The sequence below is a fragment of the Apis mellifera genome, linkage group LG5 (assembly GCF_003254395.2).
Source record: "Apis mellifera strain DH4 linkage group LG5, Amel_HAv3.1, whole genome shotgun sequence".
NCBI lineage: Eukaryota > Metazoa > Arthropoda > Insecta > Hymenoptera > Apidae > Apis > Apis mellifera.
In genome coordinates, this window is record NC_037642.1 from 9,537,469 (window position 1) to 9,560,278 (window position 22,810).

General features: G+C 23.5%; 7 protein-coding genes across 20 annotated transcripts; 4 read left to right on the plus strand and 3 right to left on the minus strand.

Moving 5' to 3' along the window:
- Positions 1 to 147: 147 nt before the first annotated feature.
- On the plus strand, positions 148 to 7,417 carry LOC411756 (bromodomain adjacent to zinc finger domain protein 1A). Of its 12 annotated transcripts, XM_006567852.3 has the most exons (15): positions 148 to 244; positions 319 to 584; positions 1,059 to 1,197; positions 1,270 to 1,484; positions 1,551 to 1,773; positions 1,846 to 2,075; positions 2,152 to 2,825; positions 2,886 to 3,350; positions 3,447 to 3,937; positions 4,027 to 4,791; positions 4,865 to 5,079; positions 5,154 to 5,338; positions 5,466 to 5,597; positions 5,938 to 6,289; positions 6,741 to 7,417. In XM_006567852.3, the coding sequence occupies exons 2-15, from the start codon at positions 472 to 474 to the stop codon at positions 6,919 to 6,921; spliced, it is 4,380 nt and encodes a 1,459-aa protein (XP_006567915.2). In that variant the 5' UTR covers positions 148 to 244; positions 319 to 471; the 3' UTR covers positions 6,922 to 7,417. The 12 variants fall into 12 exon arrangements, with proteins under 12 accessions (XP_006567915.2, XP_006567914.2, XP_006567918.2 ...); XM_006567851.3 differs by having other exon boundaries at positions 161 to 584; XM_006567855.3 differs by having other exon boundaries at positions 161 to 584; positions 6,753 to 7,417.
- Positions 7,418 to 8,146: 729 nt separating this feature from the next.
- Positions 8,147 to 9,016, minus strand: LOC726118. The gene is made up of 3 exons (XM_001120695.5): positions 8,866 to 9,016; positions 8,382 to 8,546; positions 8,147 to 8,293 (listed from the first exon to the last, which is right to left on the minus strand). Exons 2-3 carry the CDS (start codon positions 8,542 to 8,544, stop codon positions 8,220 to 8,222), a joined length of 237 nt encoding a protein of 78 aa, XP_001120695.1. The 5' UTR covers positions 8,545 to 8,546; positions 8,866 to 9,016; the 3' UTR covers positions 8,147 to 8,219.
- Positions 9,017 to 9,972: 956 nt separating this feature from the next.
- On the plus strand, positions 9,973 to 11,404 carry LOC411757 (probable glucosamine 6-phosphate N-acetyltransferase). The gene is made up of 5 exons (XM_395224.6): positions 9,973 to 10,077; positions 10,282 to 10,402; positions 10,479 to 10,541; positions 10,619 to 10,746; positions 10,832 to 11,404. The coding sequence occupies exons 1-5, from the start codon at positions 10,063 to 10,065 to the stop codon at positions 11,072 to 11,074; spliced, it is 570 nt and encodes a 189-aa protein (XP_395224.3). The 5' UTR covers positions 9,973 to 10,062; the 3' UTR covers positions 11,075 to 11,404.
- LOC411758 (N-terminal kinase-like protein) lies at positions 11,240 to 15,659 on the minus strand. The gene is made up of 12 exons (XM_395225.6): positions 15,233 to 15,659; positions 14,969 to 15,115; positions 14,455 to 14,583; positions 14,165 to 14,376; positions 13,764 to 13,854; positions 13,210 to 13,692; positions 12,917 to 13,138; positions 12,601 to 12,853; positions 12,348 to 12,518; positions 12,003 to 12,271; positions 11,760 to 11,874; positions 11,240 to 11,680 (listed from the first exon to the last, which is right to left on the minus strand). Exons 1-12 carry the CDS (start codon positions 15,344 to 15,346, stop codon positions 11,535 to 11,537), a joined length of 2,352 nt encoding a protein of 783 aa, XP_395225.2. The 5' UTR covers positions 15,347 to 15,659; the 3' UTR covers positions 11,240 to 11,534.
- On the plus strand, positions 15,254 to 17,218 carry LOC100576101 (coiled-coil domain-containing protein 61). Of its 3 annotated transcripts, XM_016912147.1 has the most exons (8): positions 15,254 to 15,499; positions 15,577 to 15,804; positions 15,955 to 16,037; positions 16,094 to 16,245; positions 16,313 to 16,509; positions 16,570 to 16,845; positions 16,950 to 17,027; positions 17,119 to 17,218. In XM_016912147.1, the coding sequence occupies exons 2-8, from the start codon at positions 15,636 to 15,638 to the stop codon at positions 17,196 to 17,198; spliced, it is 1,035 nt and encodes a 344-aa protein (XP_016767636.1). In that variant the 5' UTR covers positions 15,254 to 15,499; positions 15,577 to 15,635; the 3' UTR covers positions 17,199 to 17,218. The 3 variants fall into 3 exon arrangements, with proteins under 3 accessions (XP_016767636.1, XP_003251121.1, XP_026296628.1); XM_003251073.4 differs by lacking the exon at positions 15,254 to 15,499 and having other exon boundaries at positions 15,718 to 15,852; XM_026440843.1 differs by lacking the exon at positions 15,254 to 15,499 and having other exon boundaries at positions 15,736 to 15,877.
- A 21-nt stretch (positions 17,219 to 17,239) lies between these two features.
- LOC552659 (optic atrophy 3 protein homolog) lies at positions 17,240 to 18,805 on the minus strand. Its single transcript, XM_625035.5, has 3 exons — positions 18,693 to 18,805; positions 18,301 to 18,499; positions 17,240 to 18,142 (listed from the first exon to the last, which is right to left on the minus strand). Exons 2-3 carry the CDS (start codon positions 18,440 to 18,442, stop codon positions 17,646 to 17,648), a joined length of 639 nt encoding a protein of 212 aa, XP_625038.2. The 5' UTR covers positions 18,443 to 18,499; positions 18,693 to 18,805; the 3' UTR covers positions 17,240 to 17,645.
- On the plus strand, positions 18,701 to 22,591 carry LOC726310 (GPI ethanolamine phosphate transferase 1). Its single transcript, XM_003251072.3, has 9 exons — positions 18,701 to 18,746; positions 19,296 to 19,615; positions 19,699 to 19,919; positions 20,028 to 20,247; positions 20,355 to 20,640; positions 20,713 to 21,157; positions 21,237 to 21,567; positions 21,644 to 22,031; positions 22,107 to 22,591. The coding sequence occupies exons 2-9, from the start codon at positions 19,380 to 19,382 to the stop codon at positions 22,527 to 22,529; spliced, it is 2,550 nt and encodes an 849-aa protein (XP_003251120.1). The 5' UTR covers positions 18,701 to 18,746; positions 19,296 to 19,379; the 3' UTR covers positions 22,530 to 22,591.
- Positions 22,592 to 22,810: the final 219 nt, after the last annotated feature.

Sequence of the window (22,810 nt, forward strand, 5' to 3'; positions counted from 1 at the left end):
AAATTATATCAACAATAAAAAAATAATAAAAAGTTTGTTGAATTGAATTTTTTCAAATATATTAAAATATTAAATATTATTACATATTTATTTTTATTTCCCGCGCTAATGAATAATAAGTTTAGATTGGTAACGCTATTCTTTTCATTAGTTTCCGGTTTTAAGGTGCCAGATGTGAATGCGCGCTTCTACAAGCACCGTTAAATCATGCTTTGTCATGAGATTCGAAATGTTTCGTGAAATGGTATCAAAGTTTTATGTTCAACACGTATAAATAGACAAAATTTCAAAGGAAATAAATTACAAAAATTTTAACAGGAATTTGATAACATTTGAAACTTAAAGCGATTTTGTGAAAGTTAGAGGTGCATGTGCCTGGCGGTTCCGGAAAAGTATAGCACTGACGCAGAATTGATTTGTAATTTGTTAAAAACGTGAACGAAAACTGCATTGATATATTAATAGATTGATATGCCGCTACTTCGTAAACAGCCATTTCAACGTCTTCACGTTTCTTCAGATTTTAAAGACGATGATGAAGTTTTTCACTGTGAGGTTACGAATGAAATTTTCAAGGACTATAAGTAAGACCATGACAGCTGAGATCACTTTGAAATATGTTTTGCAATTTTGTCAATGCGATTTTTTAATCATAACTACTTTGTATTTTTTTAATTTATCCTGCTCATTCATTTCTATTCTCATAAATATACGTATATCGATATATCAACGTTCTGTTTTTATATAGTTTTGCTTTGTGTTAAATAGATAGAAAAATAGAAAATTGAAAAATACGTTATAAAAAATCTTTAGATTATTTATATTTATTGTCATTGTTTAAATACCAGATAATCATTTGAAAGATTGTATTAAATTATCTTATTTAATTTTACATTATCAATTTATTATATATTTGAATTTATATTTTTTAAACATTTTATTTTTAATTTTTAACTTTAAGATATAAATAGATATTATTAATTTTATTAAAATATTAATGTTATTAATTATTATCAATAATAATAATTACATTAAATTTAAAATATGTTTTATTACAGTGAATTTTGCGAGAGAATTATTTTATGTAATTCACTTATATGGTCATGTAGTATAACTGGCAGAACAAATATGACCTATGAAGAAGCTTTACAATGTGAAGAAAATGCAAAAAGGAGCCTTAAAGAATTTCCTATGGAGGTATGACATAAATTATAGATTTAAAAATATATATTATAATTCTAGATTCATTGATATTATTTTATATTATAGTTACGTATTCCTATATTATATCTTGCCAGTAAAACAAATAGATCATCTTTTAAAGAAATGATAGAAGATGTATATCAATTTGCAAGAGATCGTTACTTTGTTGGTGAAATGGTAGAAGCAAGTTTTACAGAAGATTCTTGGTGTGATTGTCATGTTCTTCAAGTTATTGCACCTACAGAACAACAAATTAAACAATATACTAAAGAAAACAACAGGTAGAGATTTCTTTATCATCTATAGATATAAAATACATTCATGTTATTGTAATTTATCTATGTAAGTTTATTACATAGAAATCCACAAGATCAACAATACCATCCACCTGCAAAATTATTTCGTTATGAAGTAGAACAGTTAGACTCTGGAGATTCTGATGTTAGTCAACTTATGATAGTGGAAGCAACTCAAGTGAGAAGAAGAAAGCAGCATTACAGTAAAGAGCGTAATAAAATTTTTTTACGTCAATTATGTGAACAAAATGAAACTGGAATATGGACTATCAAAGTTAGTATACTAATAATTATAACTTAAAAAATAGTTTAAATATATTGAAAAAAATATTTTGTATATTTATAGGATAGTGTTTTACAAAAATATGGAATTAATAAAGTACGATTTGACACTATATTTGCTGGTCCTCCTCCAGACTTTACATCACGTATTAAGAAACTTATTAAACATAAACAAGAATCAATAGATAAATTTCTTACTATGGATGTAGCAAAACAAAAGACAGTAGATAAACCAGATCCTTTCAAAAAAGTAAATCAAGGAGGAGTAGATATAAAAAAATTTCGAAAGCCAAGGTAGAATAATGTATGACAAATTAAAAATAGTTTGTAATTTCTAATTATATATTAAATTTGTTACATTTATGAACAGAATGAATGGAAAATTTAAAGAAGATCTTAAAGCAAAGGCTCTGGAAGAAAAAGCAAAACGTAAAGAAGAAAGAGTCTTGAAAAATGAACGTAAAAAAGAAGAGAAACAAAAATTAGCAGCTTTGACTGCATATATAAGACAATGGAATAAACCAAGAGAGGATCTTGAATGTGAAGATCTTTCTCCTATTCCACAAGCTACACCAGTTAAGAATAGTATACCTAATGAAAAATTCGGTGACAGCGTAATGATTCTAGAATTTTTAGAATTTTTTAATGAAGAATTGGAAGTTGGTGCATATTTTCCAAATGGTTTTACTTTTGATTTATTAGAAAAAGCATTATTATTAAGAGAAACATCTGGACCTTGGAGTGATCTTTTACAATTATTATTAGTAAACATTTTTAAATATCAATCGGATGAAGAAAATGAAATTCATGCTCAAGCATCAGATGTAGTAAATGATGTTAATATGAATGAAGGAGTGTCATCAATGACAAAAGCAGTAAAACTTTCTACTATAGCTTCTAGCTGGTGTCAGATGTATCAAGGTTGTAAATTATCTGAATTGACATTAGATCATGTAACTTTAAGTGAGATTTTAAGACAACATTTATTGTCGTCCGGAGGACGAATTGGTGACGTTGCTACTAAATGGAGATATTCTCAAAGAGGTATATAATTTTATTAAATGGAAAAATTAAATATAATATATTCATTTTTAATTTTGTCAGGTGGTTATACAAATCAAGATGATCCTGCATTGTTGATGAGAATAAATGAGGCATATATTTTAAGATTATTAGGTCATCGTAGTGTACATGAGTTTGAACTGAATGAAAAGTTAAAAGTAGCTACATGTTTAATAAATCAATTGCTCACTTTTGCTTCAATACGAGATATAATAGAAGAAAAACATGAAAAACTTCATCAAGCAAAAAAAGAATTGAAATCTTTCTTAATAGCTGAACAAAGAAAAGAAAAAGAAGAAAAAGAAAAAATGAGAGAACGAGAAAAAGATAATGAAAGTAAAATACCAAAGAAAGTCACACGTGGTAATTGTGAAGAGGAAAAAAAGAAAGAAGAGTATGAAAATAAATTAAAAGAACTTCAACAAGCATCTAGAGATAATAAAATGATGGTTTATTTAGGTTCTGATAGAGCTTATCGTAGATATTGGAGATTTTTATCAATACCAGGTACCATTATTTTTTTATATTCAAGTTTAATAAAAAAAATTTGAAGTTTATAGTAAAAAAAATATAATGTTAATTTTTTCTTTTTTATTCTTATAGGAATATTTGTAGAAAATGATGAATGGTGGCCGGGTAATTGTATTTCTGATGGTACACCTTATCAACCAGAATTACAAGATGGAGAATCTACATATGCATATTTAAAAAATAAATTTGAGGATGAATTTAGCGATAAAGAAAATAGTTTTAAAAAAGCAAAAAAATCTCCTAAGAAAGTTTCATTTTCTGACAAAAATGCATTTAAATCTCCAAGAAAAGATGTATCTCGAAAAGAATTTAAACAAGAATTGTTTGATATTAGAAAAAATTTAATGGCTTGTACAGGAGATAAAGAATGTCCAGTGCATTGGAAGAGATCAGAATTGAAGTGGAGCTTTTTTGGAAAACAAGAAGATATAGAAGCTTTAGTAAATTCTTTAAGTAAACGAGGAATTAGAGAAGGCGAACTTAGAAATAATATTATACAAGAGATGACAAGTTTAATATCTGTGATTGAAGAATGTCCTAGACATAAACTTAATCCTGAAATTGTAAGTATTTTATAGTAAAATTTTTTAAAATTTTTTAAGACTTATAATTATATAAATTTTGAGAATATACATATTTTTTTCATAATTAGTTTACAGAACCTATTAAAGGACATTCTAATAAAATTTCAAAAAAGAATAGGTATGAAAATGCGAACTTAAACTTCCCTTCAGAAATGGCAATTGATAATGTTTTAGAATTGACATTGAGAGATTATATTCTAGATTTCGAAGATAGAATAAAAGGAGGGGGCTTAGGAAATTTAAAAGTTAATGATCGTGAAATGTGGAGGCATGCAATAAATGACGGAAAATATGATAAACAATGCGATAAATTACTATATGGTATAAGTGAGATTGAAGCAGATAGTGGATTAGATAAAATTAAAAATGAAACTAAGTATAGTAGACCAGGAACTCCAGATTCAGAAGTTGGAAGTATTAATATAAAAACTTATAAAGATTCAGGAAAATATTTAGGTTCACCAAGTGAACATGAAATACTCCCAGATCCTAAACAACAGTTAACCATTAAACAAATGGCTTGTGCTATTTTACAATTATCTCATGCTATTGAGCAGAAGTACTTACAGAAACCGTTAGGTACCAATGAAAAAGATAAAAAATGGTCTGGTGAAGAAATCAAAGAAAGATGGGAACAATCGCTTATTGCATCAACAAGTTGGGCTCAATTATTTGTACATTTAAGTACATTAGAAAATAGTGTTGCATGGAGTAGAAGTGCATTAAATGCTCAATGTCGAATATGTAGGAGGCGTCGAGATGGTGACAAAATGTTGTTATGTGATGGATGCAATAAAGGCCATCATTTATATTGTTTACAACCAAAACTAAATGTAAATTTTTTTTTAATTTTTTCTTTAATTTTAGATACACTTAGAATATTTAATGTTATATATTTATTTTTAGTGTGTTCCAGATGGAGATTGGTATTGTAAAGTATGTAAGCCATCAACAAAACCAAAAGAAAAAATTAAAAAAAGAAAAAAATTTGAAGATGAATTAGAAGAAGACGTGATATTAACCAAAGAAACTCGACATAATCGTGCAAAACGTGTTCTTGAAAGTGAAGAAGAAGATAATTCAGAAGATGAAGAACTAGAAGAAGATAGTGATGATAATATGTAAAGTATTACATATTTTAGAAAGCAAATCTTTTAATAATCTTTTAATAATTAATTAATATACATTTTTTTAGAAGTAATCAACAAATAAATGTATGTTCTGCATGTAAAAGTGGTGGAAAATTGATCAGTTGTGATATGTGTCCAAACTTTTATCACATAGAATGCATAGAACCACCTATAACAAGAGCACCTCGTGGAAGATGGATTTGTTCAGATTGCAAAGATAGGAGAGATAGAAAGATGAATATAAAATATGGTAAATGTCAAAATATTTGTAATTCAATAGTAACAGAAAATACTGATGATAAACTTCATATTTTATATCCTGTTAACATTTTAGTAAATTTTACTTTAAATACTTATGTAATAAAGCAGTTCCTTAGTTTTAATTGTGTTGTTAGTGAGGGGGCGTGAAAGGGAAAGGGACAAGGAGAGACTGTGCGCTGCAGCAGCACGCTCTCGCATCCATGGCTTTGCCAAGAGCCTCCTCACTACAGAATCTACAGACTGGGACGGTCTGTATTGTAATTCTATTTTCTTTTATGTAGTATGAATATATAATTTTTTTTTTTACAAATATAATTGACATAATTACATAATATATTGCTTTATACATTTGTTTGTTATTAATATAATTATATAGATCAAATTTTATTGCATGTATTTGATAGTTATTATTATTTTATTAAAGAAAAACATTTAAAATTTATATTAAATCTTATACTTTACTTTTTAAGTTATATATTTTTATTTCTATAATATAATTTGTTTAACATTTTGCATTATTTATTAATTAATTTAAATATATGTAGATTCTAAAGTTATTTAATTATATATAAATATTTTAATACACAGATAGTAGTACTTCAGAGGATACAGAACCAAGACAAACTAGAAGAGCTGCAAAGAGAGCTGCTGAAATCGAACAAGAAGAAGATAAGGGAACAATTAAAGGAAGTTTAGGAAGATTACAAGAATTACTTTCTGATATTAAACAACATAGAGATTCATGGCCTTTCTTATCACCTGTTACAAAAGACGAAGTTCCAGATTATCATGATATTATTTCCAATCCTATGGATTTTGGTACAATTAAATACAAACTTAACAATAATGAATATGAAACATTAGAACATTTCTTCAGTGATTGTCACTTAGTATTTGAAAATTGTCAAGCTTATAATGAAGAACACAGTTCTGTTTACAAGTGAGTATAATTATGAATATATTTATTCATAAGTTCGGACGCCAGAGATTGCGAGATTAATTAATAATATTGATTAATGTACTATATTTTCATATTGCAAGTTTAAATACTTTTATACTATAATACTAATTTTATTTACTAATCATAATAAAATATTCTACATATTTATTTATTAATATTTATTTTTACTAAATAAATAATAAATAAGATAAAAATAAAAAATAAATAGTATGCATTTATAACTAATATATATTTAAATTAAAATATTTTATGAATATTTATGCAATAATATTTTGTAGTAATTTTGAAATACATATTTTGAAATTAAGAAAAATAAATAAAATTATTGCAATAATAAATAGAACAATAATCATTTAAAATCAAAATCTTTGGCTTCCGAACATTTAAAATATTACAAATTTTGAAAGTTATTATATCTTTTTAAAAATAGTTACGTATACAGAGCAGGTATGAGATTATTAAAATATTATGAAAAACGATGCAAAGAATTAAGATTGACACATGGTGAAGAATTACTGCGACCTCCAGACGCAAAGAAATCAAAACTTGAAGAAAATGGTCTTACAATTAGCGAAGATGAAGATACAGAAGATATTCAAAAATCAAGATAGAGATAAAGTGCTTTCTTGATTCGTTATATTTATTGAATATCAATTTTTATTCCTGATACGTAAATTAAATGTATCTTAAAATTAAATTTGTACACATCGATGTCAAATTGTGTACAAATTCATAATTCAACTAAAAAAGTTCTGTAAAGTATATATTACTAAAAAAAAAAAGACTTGGATTATTCAAAATTAAAAATTGCTGCATAGAATTTATAAAATTTATCTATTGAGATGGATGATAAAATGCAAGCTTAAAAATATTTAAAATATTTTCTTCTACATTATTTATCAAATAATATACTGATTAACTTTTTTTTCTTAGGCTTGCTATAATAAAAGGCATATACAGTATTATTTCTAGAATTTTACGCATGGTACAATTGCTCTTGCATATCGTTTTGTAGAAATTACTGTTTAACGTAGAACATTTTATAAACAAATAAATATGCGCATAAGCAATGAATTCTTTTCATATGCTTGAGCCAGTACAAGAATAGTCTTTTGAGTTAGTATTATTATAAACAAATTTTTTGTTAATGAACAAATTTTTTTACAATGTATTAATAATTATTTATTATTTTAACATTATTTTAGTATTGTCCTTACATTTAAGTAATATAAATTTTGAGGGTTACCTAAATACAATTCTAAATTTTGAAATCTTAAATACAAAATTCATAAAATGTTATATCTGTCTTTTACAATTTATCTATCTACCGAAGTGCTGTCATTGATATAACTGATGATTTATATATGTAATAAAAATAGCTTTTTTTTATTATAAATTCAAAAAGTTCGTACTAAAATAATTATGCATTGATGCAAATTTTTATTTGTTTCTACATAAAATAGATTTTATTAGGATTTTCAAATACGTTGTTTCTGCATAAAATTATTGAGATTTAAGGATTTTATTAATCATTTCTGTTTTAGCTTTTCAAATCATTAAAATATTAAAATATTAATAGTACTTATTTATACATACATATTTTTTTGTTTTAAAAGAATCAGCCTATGTTAAGAAAATTAGAAATTTTAGGCTGGCCCTACACAAAATCTACGGTACAAAATATCATTAATCTCTATATTGTACAGTAGTAGAAACAGTTCTTTGTAATCATGTATGTTTTATACGATTAATTTGGTAATAAACTTTTAAAATAGATTTACAATTGAAATTTGTTTATAATATACTATGCAAGAAAAAAATTAAATAGAAATAGAGTTTTCATTAATTAATTGTATTGTATATTTTCATTTCATTTCATATTACTACAATATTTTCAAATATTTATAATTTAATGATGCATTTCTCCAGAAAATTGATGTTTATGGATCTCATCCCATTTTTTAACATTTTCTGGATTATGACCTAAAAAAAAAATTAAAAAAAGAAAGATTATTTATTATATATATAAGCATTAAAATAATTTTAAATAATTTAAAAATATTCTACTTACTCAATTGTTGAAATTTATACCATAAAGGTGCACAAATAAGTATACTAATTGCCCAATATCGGAATACCCAACCTGTCTCACTTTTAACGAAGTAATGATGAAACGGAAAACGAGTTATTTTTGCAGCAATTGTATATGGAAATTTCATTGGTCTTCCAGACATGACTGAAAATAAAAATTTAATATCAACTTTTATTGTTATAATATATCATTAAATAATTTTATGAAAAACTTAATTTACAAAATTAATCATTCTATTTTATATTTGACATAATAAAAAAAAACTTTTTTAATTTTTAAAAATCTTGGAAATGTGATATAAATTATATTTATCATATTTATTTTACAATTATATGGCAAATAATATATTGAAAGTAAATATAAAGCTTAAAAAATTGTAAAAATTGTATAAGTTTCTTTCAGTTTATATTTAATAATTAATTATTGATTTTTGAAATATTAACAAAATATATAAAATTAATACCTTTTATTAATTTTTATCAATTTAAATAATTTTCACGAATTAAGTCAGAAAAATTAGGTTACATGTATTCACCATCGAATGATATTATATAATGAATAACCTACTGAAATATATCGAAAAATATCGAAATCTAAAATTTGATATCTTATTGGTTAAGAATTGGACAAAATTAAAAAACAAAAATTAAACTTTAAAAAAGAAAAAAATATTAAAATTTTTTACCTTTTTTTTTGCATTTTTTTTAGAATTTAAAAATAATAATTTGAATTGTTAATGATTGGAATTAATAATTCAAAATTTTTTTCATATATTTGTGAATTTTTGAATTGAATGATTGAATTTTTATTTAATATACTTACATGATAAAAGCAATGTTTTTCAAATAAAAATCTTAAATTGTATAATAATCTAGATCCAATTTAAATCTGATTATGTTTTACGATCATTAACGACTTATTCAATTTAAAATCAATGCGATTGGATATAAAAAAGAAAATAATGTCATGACAATTTTTTAATTTTGTTTATGAAATTACAAATATTATATAATATATAATATTATATTTATTATATTTTTATTTATATTTTTTATATTATACATATAATATTATAATTTAAAATTATAGAGTATATATTTATATATTATATAAATAAATAATTTCAATTTAATACTTTTATTCTTCAAAATTGAAAAATTCAAAATTCAATATAATATAATGTATTCCATAAAAATATGAAATGAACTTTGAATATGAATAAACTATTAAATTTTGATTATTGTCATAAATCAAGACCATTATTTTTAATTGAAAATATTTTCAATAATTTTAAGCATAATTTTAATTTAATTTTAATTTAGCACAATTTTAATTCAAGAATAAAATAATTTTTATTAATATTATGATTTATTTTCATGAGACTCTTTTATCATATCATAATATGTAATTATAAATAGAAATTGACTATTAATGGAAACTTATTAAGATCCATCCACTAATCTTAAATATCTATAAAATATAAAAATGTATTTAAAAGTAGTTACATGGAAATACACTTTATATTACAATAAGATTAATTAAAATATTTATAACGGTTTCGTATTTTTATATCTATAATCTAAACGAGCGCGGAAGATAAAAAAATTTATCAAATACGATTACATATTATTAATAAATGTGAAATTGTGTATTTCTTGCCATGAGTTCTATAGAGGTTGTAAATACTTGTCATTTTTAAACTTAACCCATAGATTAAAAAAATATTTTTAATTTCATATGTGATATATATTAAAGTTAAAAATAATATTGATTTGACAAAAACAATATGTTATTGAATTTAAAATTTTTCTATTTTTGTTATTATATTAATCTTTTATGTTAATAATTAATTATCTTTTTGTTTATTGGATATTATTAGGAAAAATGTTTTGAGGATAAAGAAATTGAATTATTTAATTCGAGTATATTGGAACATTTATCTTTATCACATATTGAAGGTTTATTAATTAGGCCTTTAAAATCTAAAGATTATGATAGAGGTAAAATAGTGATTAGAAGAATTATCATTAATAATAATATAATTTATTTATTAATCTTATAATATTTATTTAAAAGATTTTCTTCAACTTTTGACTCAATTGACTGAAGTTGGAAATATCAGTAGAGAACAATTTTTAAGTAAGTTTTTTTTTTAAATTAACTTTTAAGACAAAATGAATTATAATAAATACATTTGATCTTTTAAAAATGCATAGACCGTTTTCATATGATGAAAGATACTGGTAGCTATTATACTATTGTAATAGAAGATGTAACCATTGGAAAAATAGTAGCAAGTGCAACATTAGTTGTAGAGCAAAAATTCATTCATAATTGTGCACTGGTATGTTTTTTTTTTTTTTTTTTTTTTAAGATTTTATTTTTCATAAAATAAATTTTATACAATAAAAATAAAAAATTTGTTACAGAGAGGACGTTTAGAAGATGTGGTAGTAAATAATAAATACCGTGGTAAACATTTAGGAAAACTGGTAGTTAAAATCATACTGCAATTATCAAATTATTTACAATGTTATAAATTATCATTGGATTGTAAAGATCATCTTATACCATTCTATGAAAGTTTGGGTTTTAAACGTGAACCAAATAATGCTAATTATCTGAATATGAGATTTTCTATTGAAAACACTGCAAAAATATTGCATTTATGACAATAAAAAAAAAAAAAAAGAGTATTTAAAATTTCTCATAAAAAAAAAATTGTAAGTTATATCTTAAATCTATGTACATTATGCATATTTCAAATTCAAACAGTGATTTTTATTATCTTGTTTTAAATAAGAAAGAAAAAAAAAAAGGAAAGAAGCAGACAATTATTTTCTTTTTAATTTTTTAATCAATAGATTATCTTAACATGAATTAATAAATTAAATGTAGGTTTAAAAAGTAATGATATGTGAGTATATTTTGTTGAATGTTATATAATATTTTGTATTTTATAAGAATATATAATAATGCAATAAACAATATTAGAAAAAGAATTAAAAATCGATTTTTAACAAATCAACTAGATATTGATAGAAAAAATACTTATTTAGCATTCATCATATTTTAATTCTTTTTTTTTTATTAATTACATGAATGCAATTATTAAATTATGTAATATTTAAATTAGAGTTTCTTAGCAGCAACATTGTTTCGTAATTTTATCGCCCTTTTTGCTTCCATTTGTTTTTGCCTTGCTAATTTTCCTTCTTCACGTTTTCTTCTGGCTTCTTTTAATTTAGTACTAATTGTATTGGTACTTTCAATGTTTTCTTAGATTAAAAAAAATTAATTTAAAATTATTACAAAAATATTTTTATTTTAATTTAATAATTGTAAAAATATAAATACCTGTTTGTGTATGTTCTAATGGTTGAAAATCTTCTAAAGGTTGAAATTCAGAATCTTCCCAGCCTATATCAGAAGATTCATTTTTATCTTCAACATTCTGTGCTGCTTCTTCCTCCTAAAAATGAAATTTTTATATAATATTTGAATTTTTCTCCATTTTAGGATTACACAAAATCATTTTATAAAGATTATATATTAATATGTTTAAAATAATGTCCATATAAAATTTCAAATAATACAAACCGGTTTTTCTTCCAGACTAATCCATTGATCATTTGGTTTAGGAGAATGAGAAGATGGAGAAATATTATTTGATCCATGTTCTAATACGGTAGAAGGTTGTTGTTCCATATCACCCCAATTATCAGCATCCCAATCCCAATCACAATCTGAATTTGCATTTGTAGCATTCTGTAAATCATGTTCATGATCATGGTCCAATGATGTCATACTTGTAGCGCTGCTTGTTGTGGCAGTTGTACTAGCACTACTTTGAGAACTACTAGCTTGCTCTGTAATTTTATAATATATTTTTATAGAAAATGCTTCATAGTGATAGAATAGAAAAAACATATATAAGTTAGGTACCTAAAGAGGCAGGTTTGTTTAATAAAATTCTAGATGTATTATGAGCATTTGATGATTTAGGTGTATCTGATTGACTGCGATAAAATTTAGCAGTAACAGCTGTTACAGCCCAGCCAGCCCATGTAGCAGCTGCATTACTAAGACTTGGTGTAGCTGTATTTACATCAGCCTCTGAAAATATTATATGTTGTATATTTATATCAATTATTTTAATTGTTCTTTTATAGATAAACTTTTTGAATTATTTTAATACCCATAGATTCACGTAATCCAGGATCTTCTGATACTCTTTCAAGCTTGGATAAAAATCCACGGATAGTTCGAAATGCATTATCTCTAACTCCTTTATCTACATCTGTAGTAAGTGGACATAATGCTGGTAAAATACGGTTTGCAACTTCTTGTAATAAAAAATATTGCTGTGTAGCAGCTAATGCTAAAATACTCGCTGCTCTAGCTGGTGGAAATGGATCTCGTGTACCTCGAATAAATGCTCCAATTAATACCTGCGATAATGTTCTTTATTATTATATATCATTTTATAAATCTTATATTTGAATTAAAATTACTTTTTGTCTAATCTGAGGATGAAGGTGCTGAGCAATTTTTCCTAAACAAACTGTAGTATTAGTACGTATGCCGCCATGTTCATCTTTTGATTGAAGTTTTGCAAAATACCTTAATGTTTCCACATTAAGATTATTATAATCTAATTTTGGTGCTAAATGTACAACAGACTTTATTGTTTGTTCTCTAATTGCAGCATTTGTATCTAAAAAACCTTTGGCTACCTATTAATATAAAAAATATTTTGAATTTTTTGTATTTTTGTACAATAAAAGAAATTAATATTTGGAATTACCTGTGGAAAGATGGCTTCATTAACTGTTGCTGGTTGCAAATGATCGACAAATCGATCTAACTGTTGTAATAATCGTAATCTAGTTGCTCTATCATTTGAAGTAAATAACTTTACAACACATGGTACAACTCTTCGTTGATATTCAGCATCAGGCAATTGGCAGCCAAGTTGTAATAAAGGAGGTAATACTGCACTTCCAGCATCACCAAATTCAAAAGCAGCCAATAATTGTGGTAAAATTTTATATCTGCCAACGCCATCTGGAAATGATTCTAATTGACCAGCAAGTTGTGAGAAAAATCGACCTTTTTCTCCTCTTTCTTTCATTTGAATTTCCTCTAAGAATAAAAGTGCATCTACAAGTTCATTTTTAAAAAATCCTCCATTACTACGACAACGCGCTATCACATCAGCAGGATTTGGTCTTCCTTCTGCATTGTTACTAGTCAATTCTCGATATATCACTTGTAATTGTTTTGGAATCTAGATAAAAAACAGAAAGATATATTTCAATTTAAAAATAAATATACATTTTATAAAAATAAAATACATACTTTATCAATAACTTTAAGTTGCAAATTTGAATTTAGTGGACCATTATATGTCTCCCAGATTAGGCATCCAAGTCCCCACATGTCAACTGAGCTGTTTTTTTATTTATTCATCAATTTCATAGCGTAAACAATAAACCTAAATGTTTACATATAGAAAAGCTAGTATTGTAGTGTAACTTTAAAAATAAGATAATTATTTTCTATTATTTACCAAATAAGAAAATTACATTGTCAATGTTTTATACATTAAATGAGTAGTAGCTATGAACAAAAATTATTAAATTATTTTCTTATATATTAAAGTATAATTTTTTAAATATATTTCCAATAAGAATAATATAAAATTAATAATAATATAATTATAGACAAAATTTTTTATTCCTACTATAAATCTTTTTTACCATTTTGTAGCTGGTTTTACATTTTCTTTAACATCAGGAGGATAATAAGCTTGAAATGTTGATGGTAATATATTATAAATAATATCTACTGCTGTCATATATTCAACTCCACCAAGTTTCCATTCCCCACTTTCTTCATTAACAAATACAGTCCATAAATTAACGTTATTATGACGTAAATTAGCATCATTATTTAAAAAATTCAATGCTCTCTATTAAAATATATATATATATATATGCAATGATATATCACAAAATAATATATTATTATATATAATTTTTATACATACAGTAATCTGGAATATTCCCCAAGAAAAATATAATTCCTTTTTAAATTCATCATCATTATCAGATTTTCTTGTCAATCGACTATATAAAGATTCTACACGTTCAGTTGCTAAATAAATTACTTTATTAGTCTGTAATTGTAAAAAATGTTAGTATTTGTATTATTGACATAATTTTTTAATATTGTAAGACACCCATATCCGCAGTAAATTATATTATATAATTATAAAAATTAAATATTATGTAATACACATTGATTGCATAATATAATTCATTTCATTTTATTATATACATTATATCATATTATTATCAGATAGCATTTATTATTATAGTTTTATCATTTTCTTAATTTAATTAAATTATATTATTTTATGTTATTTGTTATTATCATAAATATATAAAATATGCATATAATCTTCTCTATTTAATTCTATTATTTTCAGTTTCATCTGCTGAGAATCTTGAAATGTATTATCCTTACAGATGAGGGAGTCTTACTATACATCATTACTATACCTCAAAACTGTCCAAATATGCAAGTATGCTTGGATGTCTAAGTGTCTTTAATCTTTTTACTGCTGATCGAGCTATATTTAAAAGATGTTCATTACCACTTTTGCATTCAAACACAAATACTGAAACATCTTCACCTCCTGCAGATCCCTATAAAAAGATTTTTTAGGTAATAAAAATAAAACTTTTAAACAAAGAATAAAATTTGGATCAATACCTAAAAATAGAAAATATTTTTTAAGATTTTACAGCGCCAGGTTATGATACCTTTTTTTTAGCTCTATGTAATGTCCAGATGCTTCTATCGTCTAAACCAGAAATAGGTTCACCGATTTCATATGAAAAATCTTTAGTAGGATCTCTTGAAAAGAAAGACCACATATTTAAGATTTAACTATTTTATCTTCGTATAAATTAATTCATTCCTTGATTCAAAACCATATCATGGCACTGACAGCTACGCATCAATATATCTTCAACCGCGCTGCTACTTCGCGACGATTACGTATTTAATATTGAACTTACATTACTCAAGTAATCAGTGTGAGATTTAAGTACACAAATGCATTGATTAAACTTTTTACTATATTTAAAAAAATTATTTTTGTCAGATTATTCGAAAACTTTTTGTGTCAAATATTCGTTATTACGTTAATGTCTATCACTAAGTATGAACGAAGTTGGTCCGTCTTTGGTGACGACTTATACTTTTAAAAATGGCAAAGAATACATCGTAAAAATTAAAGTTACTACTTTTAAGGGATGTCAGCGTAATTTGGAGCTTACTATTAGTGACAAATATACTGCTGAGAATTGGCGGTCTTTCTACGATGCTGCATGTTTGTCTTCTATTTTTTCATCTTTAATAATTAACGCATTATTTTAAGGTTATTCTAAGAATTTCTAAATACTGTTTGTATGCTAGAACTTTTATCTCGTATAAATATCATTTGCTTTTTATAATTAATTATACATTTCTTATTTTTAAGATATTGAAAATTTGACGCACAAAACAGGAAATTATAAGCATTTTGATGTATTTGTAGCTATGCTGCAATCTGGATTGTTAAAAGTAAAATTTGAATTTAAATTTTTTAATCAAATAAAATCAAAAGAATTTAATTACAGACAAGCGAATCTATTACTTTGGATCTTCTTACATTTGAAGACTTAGAACTATTACGCGCACGCAAATTTGAACGTAGTTCATGTTCAAATTTAGGTAATACATCAAATAATCGTCGATATCTTATATTAACATACACAGTAGAATTTGATAGGTAAGTGTATTTTAAAAAATCCTTAAATTTTCTTAAAATAAATCAAATATTTGCCAATTTCATTAAGAATCCATTATCCATTACCTCTGGAATATTGTGGTTTACCCAATCCAATAATATTACAAGCTACCATTAGGAAACTACAAATTGAACTTGAAAGATTACAATCTACAGGAATAAATAGAGACCTCCAAAAACGCATTGAACAACTTACAATTGCAAATCAAAAACTTGTACAAGAAAATCTTAAACTTACAAATGGAGGTAAAAATAAATATTTTTACATTTTACAGATTAATTTTTTAAATATATTTTATTATTCAGGAAAAAGTTTAAAACATTTATTAGCATCGATTAAATCATTAGAAAAAAACATTATTAAAGAACGTGCATCTTTCTGTATGCAAATTCAAAAACTTAAAACTGAAAATACAGCTTTGTTATTGAAAGTACAACAACTTAGTACATCTGCTAATAAAAAATCTGAAGATGGTTGTTCAGGATTAAAACGTCGTAATCGTACATCTTCTACACTTAGAAGTAGAAGTCGATCATCTTCAATTTCAAGTCGTAATAAAACAACTTCTAGTTTATCATCAGGTGTATATTAAAATTAAAGTCTTACTACTAATATTAGAATTTTATTTATATATTTGTATATTTTCTTTAAAATGATTATATAACATATATTTTAATAATAATAGGTAGTTCATTAGATTCAATTAAAATTCAACGATCTCCTTGTCGAAATGTGAAAATACATAATAAAACAAAAAATTCAAGTTAGTATTAAAATATATAATTAAATATATTACATCATATTTAATATACATATTATATAACAGATATCAAAATATATATTTTTTATTATAGAAGTCGAGTTTGAAAATTTGGAAGCAAGAATTCATACATTACAGAAAATGTTGAAAGAAGGAATAAACCTAAATTATTAAATAAATTTTTTTATGAACAATTAGTGAATATATATACACAGATATATTTCTTTTTTTACCATTATTATTAACATACTTTTCATATAACATATAATACAATTTAATTAAATATAAATAGACATAGTGTTTTACTATCTAAAATAGTATGATTTGGAAATCTTTTATAAAAGTAAAATTTTCCTGTTTTTGAAAATTATTAATGAAAAAATTAAAATATAAAACTACATGTATAAGTATAAATACAAAATATTAAATATTTTGAATAATAATGTACAAAATATTAATGTACAAAGTGTTATATATGATTTTAATTCTACATAAAGTCATGTACATATTGTGGAAAGTATTTTTTATATACACTATAAGATTATAAAGATGTATTTTAGTATCATTAATATTATAAGTACATTATCAAAATTATTAATAAAATTTAAAATAAAATTTCAGTTAACTAAGATTGTCTGTTTTTACATTATTTTCATAATATAATATAGCACGTTCAATTATTGATGATTTTTTATTATTTGGATTCACATTTGTATTTTGATTTCTATCAACATTAAATTGTTGCATTTCTTTATTTGGTTCTTTTGTTTTTGATTTTATAATCAATTCATATTTTGTATGTTTTGCTAATTCTTTAATTACTTCTTGTAAATATTCTATTTCACTTTCTTGTTGAGATGTAATTTGATTTAAATTTTTAATATTATTTGTAAATGTTTGTATTTGTTGAAGACGTGCTTCTTCTTTTTTTGATTCTTTTGTTACTTGACGATTATATTCTAATATTAAACAAGCACCAGCAACACTAAAAATAATAACCTCACCCATTAAATTAGCTCCTAATTCAATAGCCATAGTTTCATTTAACTTTGCAACTTTTGTTGGTTTACCAAGATTCATTAAATACATTTTTGCTTTTACTTCTGCCCAATGATAAACTGGAATTAAATTATAAAAATATAAAATAATTATGTAAATATATAAATATGCATGACAAGTGTCTATATAATTATATTAATAATGACAGTAATGATTACATCACAATTAAATTTCTTTTAATTCAATGAAACTTTAAATATTTTAATTCAATACTCACATTGAGCAGGTGGTATGATAAAATATGTCCTAAATACAGGATGATTTTTAGCTTGATTAACAAGGAACTTTGCTAAAGGTTTACTAATTTGTTTAACAAATAAGACTCCCAATTTGAGAGCTGGAAAAACACCCACTACCATTTTTTTTATTTGTATAATTAAAATTAAATAATCACACGTTTTGTATTTAATTAAAACCTAAAAATTATATATATAAATAAATGTTGAAAAAAAATTTAAAATATATTAATATATATATAGATTTTCAAATAAATATATTTATTATTAATATTATATATTATATACATATTGAAATATTATATAAAATGTAATAACAAAACAATGTCACAACAAAATTTGATGAATTTCGCATTGTATTCACGATTATTACCTCACTTCTGAAATTATTTCAGAGTATACAAGACAGCCATAGTGATATGATATGGTATGTTATTTGATATATATATGTGAATTACATTTTCATATTATTTATAAATTAAAAAGATTGATAAATATATTTCTAATTTTATGAATAATTTATAAATATTTATATTATATTATTATATTTATATTATATTTATATTATTTTCTACGATTTATATATTTATATATATGATATATATATACACATACATATGTATATGCATATGTATATAAATCTTTTCTGTTAAAATTGATTGTATGATAATTTTTTTGTTAGATTAACATAATTAAAAAAATATTTTTGATTATTTAAATATATATAAGTATATTTTTTAATTATATATATATATATATATGTTCTAAATAATTAATTTATTAAAATTATTAGTACACAATAATTTTCAAAACTTCAAACTTTAATCTATAAAATTTATTTGAATGTGAATAAAAATTTCACAATAAATTTAAAAAAATACATTATATAATATTTTTCATGATGAGTGTAATAAAATTAATATTAAGTAACATATTTAAATATAAATATAACATAGTTAAAATATTAATTTTATAGGTTAAATGTTTTCTCAAAAAGTGCATATTTAAAAAATTTGTATTATATTATTGTTGAAATTCCAAAAACTGACTAAAAAAAAAAATGTATAATAAGAAATTTAATATAATAAACAATAATTATTTATTTGTAATATGGGGTTTGACAATGCATTTGATATTTTTATGGGGTATACTTGATGTTAACTTTCATTCTCCCATTATTCAAGAATTACCAAATGTATCAATTTTAAAGAATGCACCAGCAAAAAGATTAGTTTTATTTATAGCAGATGGTTTAAGATTTAGAACATTCATTGAAGCTCCACCAAAATTTCTGAAGTAAGTAGAATTTATTTTAAATTAAGAATTTTAGTATATTTAAATTAAAATATGTAATAATAATATATAAATAAAATTTCTAGACATGTGATGACAAATAAAGGTGCTTGGGGTATATCTCATACACGAGTACCAACAGAATCTAGACCAGGTATTGTTGCAATTTGTGCAGGATTATATGAAGATCCCAGTGCTATATTTAAAGGGTGGAAAGAAAATCCTGTTGATTTTGATTCTATTTTTAATCAAAGTTATCTTTCATGGGCATGGGGTAGTCCTGATATTATATCTATATTTACAAAAGGTATTTCAAATATATATATATATATATTTGAAATAAAATTTTACGTAAAATAAATTTATTTATTATATTAAAAAAAAAATATAAAAGAAAATAATATTATTTCAATAGGTATAAAAGGAAATATATATGGTGATAGTTATCCCTCTGAATGGCAAAATTTTGATATTATACATGGTAAAATTTGGCGTTTAGATTCTTGGGTATTTGATAAATATATTGAATGGTTAAGAGAAGATGCTTACAAAATTAAAAATGCTGAACGTATTATTTTATTTCTTCATCTTCTTGGCTGTGATACCACAGGACATGCAGTAAAACCTTACTCAAAGTATTGAAAATAAGCTATTTTATAGTTTATTTTATAGTTTTGATAATGTGAATGATATATTTAATAAAATTGTAATTTCATTAGCTCTATATTATATTTGAATGTAGAGAATATATTGCTAACATGAATTATGTTGATCGGAAAATAAAGGAAGTAGTACAATTAACAGAAAATTTTTTTGGAGATAATAGTACTGCATATATTTTTACATCTGATCATGGAATGACTGATTGGGGATCACATGGAAGTGGTTCTGCAGATGAAACAGAGACACCATTAATTGTTTGGGGTGCAGGAATTAATACATTTAATTTTCGCCAAAATATAGAACAAATTGATATTACACCTTTAATTTCTACTTTAATTGGTGCTTCGATTCCAATTAATAATGAAGTATGTATAAGAATAATATAAAATTTATTATTTTTTATTTTTTTAAATATTTAGAAGAATATAATTTTCCAGGGTGTATTACCTTGGCAGTATTTAAATGTTACTGATCTTAAATACATAAATTATGCACTGCTAAATAATTTGAAACAGTTAACATACCAAGTAAAAGCAAATCATAAAATGAATTGTGAAGATAATGAATATGCAGATTGGAGAGAGATAGAATTGGATAATAAAATTGTTACTTTAGATAAAGATTTTGAAACAGCAGATTTAAATGAAAAACTAAAAGAAATTATTAACTCAATTAAGCTAGCTAAAAAGTCTTTGTTATATTTTCGACAATATCAAAGAACACGATTTTTATTATATTTGTCTATAATGTGGCTAGGATGGATAATATCATTATTTTTTAAAATAACTGGAGTTAATCGACCTGTTATACATTCGTTTATTTTATTAATCACAAATATTGTATTTTTAATTTCAATAATTACAATATTTATTATATACAAAGGTATGTTATATATAACATATAATTTAACTGCTTGTAAAAAAAAAATTATTAGTTTTCATTTTAAATAAAATATTTTCAGATTGTAATAATTGGAGATTATTCTATTATACATTTTTAGCTATAGTTTCTCTCTGGTTAGTTATTCGAAATGCAATCACATATACAATAAAATTAAAAATTTGTAATAATAAATATTATTGGACACTAATTGCAGAAATAATTTTTTTATTGGTAATAATGTTTATTGGCTTAACATATAGGTCTGTTCTTAGTATAGGAATGTTATGCATTATTTTAACTCAAAAAATAGTATTAAAAAATACTCAAAATTTATTTTTCTGGACAGCTTTATCTTTAGCTGTTTTCCCATTGTTGCCTGTTGTAGAACCATATCCTCGGATTTATATTATGTAAGTTTAAAATTGTAATATTAAATCAAAATTTTTTTTTCAATTAAATGTAATTAAAATATTTTTTTTTTTTCAGAATTCTTAGTATGTGCATTGTAACCATAATAATTATATTAAAAATACAGTCGAAATATAAAAAAGCAATCGAAATTTTTCGATTAACAATTACAGGATTAATATATTTGGAATTTATAGATGGTCGAAATTGGATATCATGGACAATTTTATTAACAACACCATTTTATATTTGCATTTATCCTATGCAATCAAAAGAAAGAATGCAAGGAATTATGTTGGGATTTTTTTGTCCATTTGTTTTATTATCTGCATCTTATGAACCTTGTTTCTTTATAATTCTTGCATTACATTTATCTTGTTGGTTACAATCTAATTCTTCTATTCAATATCATCAAAGTACTAAAAATGCTTTGACAATAGAAGAATTGCTTAAAGCAGCAATCTTTGTATCCTATATTAATATAATTGATATATTCAAATTGAACTCTTAAATCAATAATATCCTGAACAATTTATCATAGATGTTATACACATTGCTATGTTTTTTTGGAACTGGAAATATGGCAAGTATCAGTTCATTTAATCCTTCTTGGACTCGTCATTTTGTGACAATTTTTTCTCCATTTACAATGTTTCTATTAATACTTTTAAAAATATGCATACCTTTAATACTAATTGGATGTACAAGTCATATATTTGGAGAGTCTTCAAACATCTTTTTTGGAATACTTTTACTAGGAGATTGTTTATCGTTACCACTCATGTTTTATGTTACTCCTCAAGGAAGTTGGTTAGATATTGGTAGTGCTATAAGTAGATTTACAATTGCGATTTCTCTTCCATGTCTTATATTATTATTACATTATCTTTCATATCCTTTAATAATGTTTTCTCCAAATAAGCTTAAATTTTATATTAATTTAAAAAAAAAACATATTGTATAAAAAATATAAACTATGTAAACAAAATCATGATTTATTTATAATAAAATGATCAAGTAAATATAGTTATGTTTATTTGATTTAATAAAAAAGTGTTACATTTACTTTTCAGAAAAAAACTAACGTATTTCTATATTTTATTTAAGAATTTCAATTTATAATTATTTTTTCTAAAAAATAAAATATAAAATTTGATACTTTACTAGTACTAATATCAAATCTTATAATGTTCTAATAACAATAATCTAATATTTAAGAATTTCTAGATGAGATATATAATATTA

Bases quoted from the DNA above. Each gene is read 5' to 3' on its own strand.
- LOC552659 (XM_625035.5), bottom strand. From the start codon at position 18,442: ATGGTAGTGGGTGTTTTTCCAGCTCTCAAATTGGGAGTCTTATTTGTT. The intron at 18,143-18,300 runs GTGAGTATTGAA...ATTTAATTCCAG, and splicing joins TATCATACCACCTGCTCAAT to TTTATCATTGGGCAGAAGTA.
- LOC100576101 (XM_016912147.1), top strand. From the start codon at position 15,636: ATGAACGAAGTTGGTCCGTCTTTGGTGACGACTTATACTTTTAAAAAT. The intron at 15,805-15,954 runs GTTTGTCTTCTA...CTTATTTTTAAG, and splicing joins GTCTTTCTACGATGCTGCAT to ATATTGAAAATTTGACGCAC. The intron at 16,846-16,949 runs GTGTATATTAAA...TAATAATAATAG, and splicing joins AACTTCTAGTTTATCATCAG to GTAGTTCATTAGATTCAATT.
- LOC411757 (XM_395224.6), top strand. The intron at 10,542-10,618 runs GTAAGTTTTTTT...AAAAATGCATAG, and splicing joins CAGTAGAGAACAATTTTTAA to ACCGTTTTCATATGATGAAA. The intron at 10,747-10,831 runs GTATGTTTTTTT...AATTTGTTACAG, and splicing joins TCATTCATAATTGTGCACTG to AGAGGACGTTTAGAAGATGT.
- LOC411756 (XM_006567852.3), top strand. From the start codon at position 472: ATGCCGCTACTTCGTAAACAGCCATTTCAACGTCTTCACGTTTCTTCA. The intron at 2,826-2,885 runs GTATATAATTTT...TAATTTTGTCAG, and splicing joins ATGGAGATATTCTCAAAGAG to GTGGTTATACAAATCAAGAT. The intron at 5,598-5,937 runs GTCTGTATTGTA...TTTAATACACAG, and splicing joins AGAATCTACAGACTGGGACG to ATAGTAGTACTTCAGAGGAT.
- LOC411758 (XM_395225.6), bottom strand. From the start codon at position 15,346: ATGTGGTCTTTCTTTTCAAGAGATCCTACTAAAGATTTTTCATATGAA. The intron at 14,584-14,968 runs GTATAGTAATGA...TTACAATTACAG, and splicing joins CATATTTGGACAGTTTTGAG to ACTAATAAAGTAATTTATTT. The intron at 12,519-12,600 runs GTATTAAAATAA...TAATATTTTCAG, and splicing joins TGGATTACGTGAATCTATGG to AGGCTGATGTAAATACAGCT.
- LOC726118 (XM_001120695.5), bottom strand. From the start codon at position 8,544: ATGTCTGGAAGACCAATGAAATTTCCATATACAATTGCTGCAAAAATA. The intron at 8,294-8,381 runs GTAAGTAGAATA...TTTTTTTTTTAG, and splicing joins GTATAAATTTCAACAATTGA to GTCATAATCCAGAAAATGTT.
- LOC726310 (XM_003251072.3), top strand. From the start codon at position 19,380: ATGTATAATAAGAAATTTAATATAATAAACAATAATTATTTATTTGTA. The intron at 20,641-20,712 runs GTATGTATAAGA...ATAATTTTCCAG, and splicing joins CGATTCCAATTAATAATGAA to GGTGTATTACCTTGGCAGTA. The intron at 21,158-21,236 runs GTATGTTATATA...AAATATTTTCAG, and splicing joins AATATTTATTATATACAAAG to ATTGTAATAATTGGAGATTA.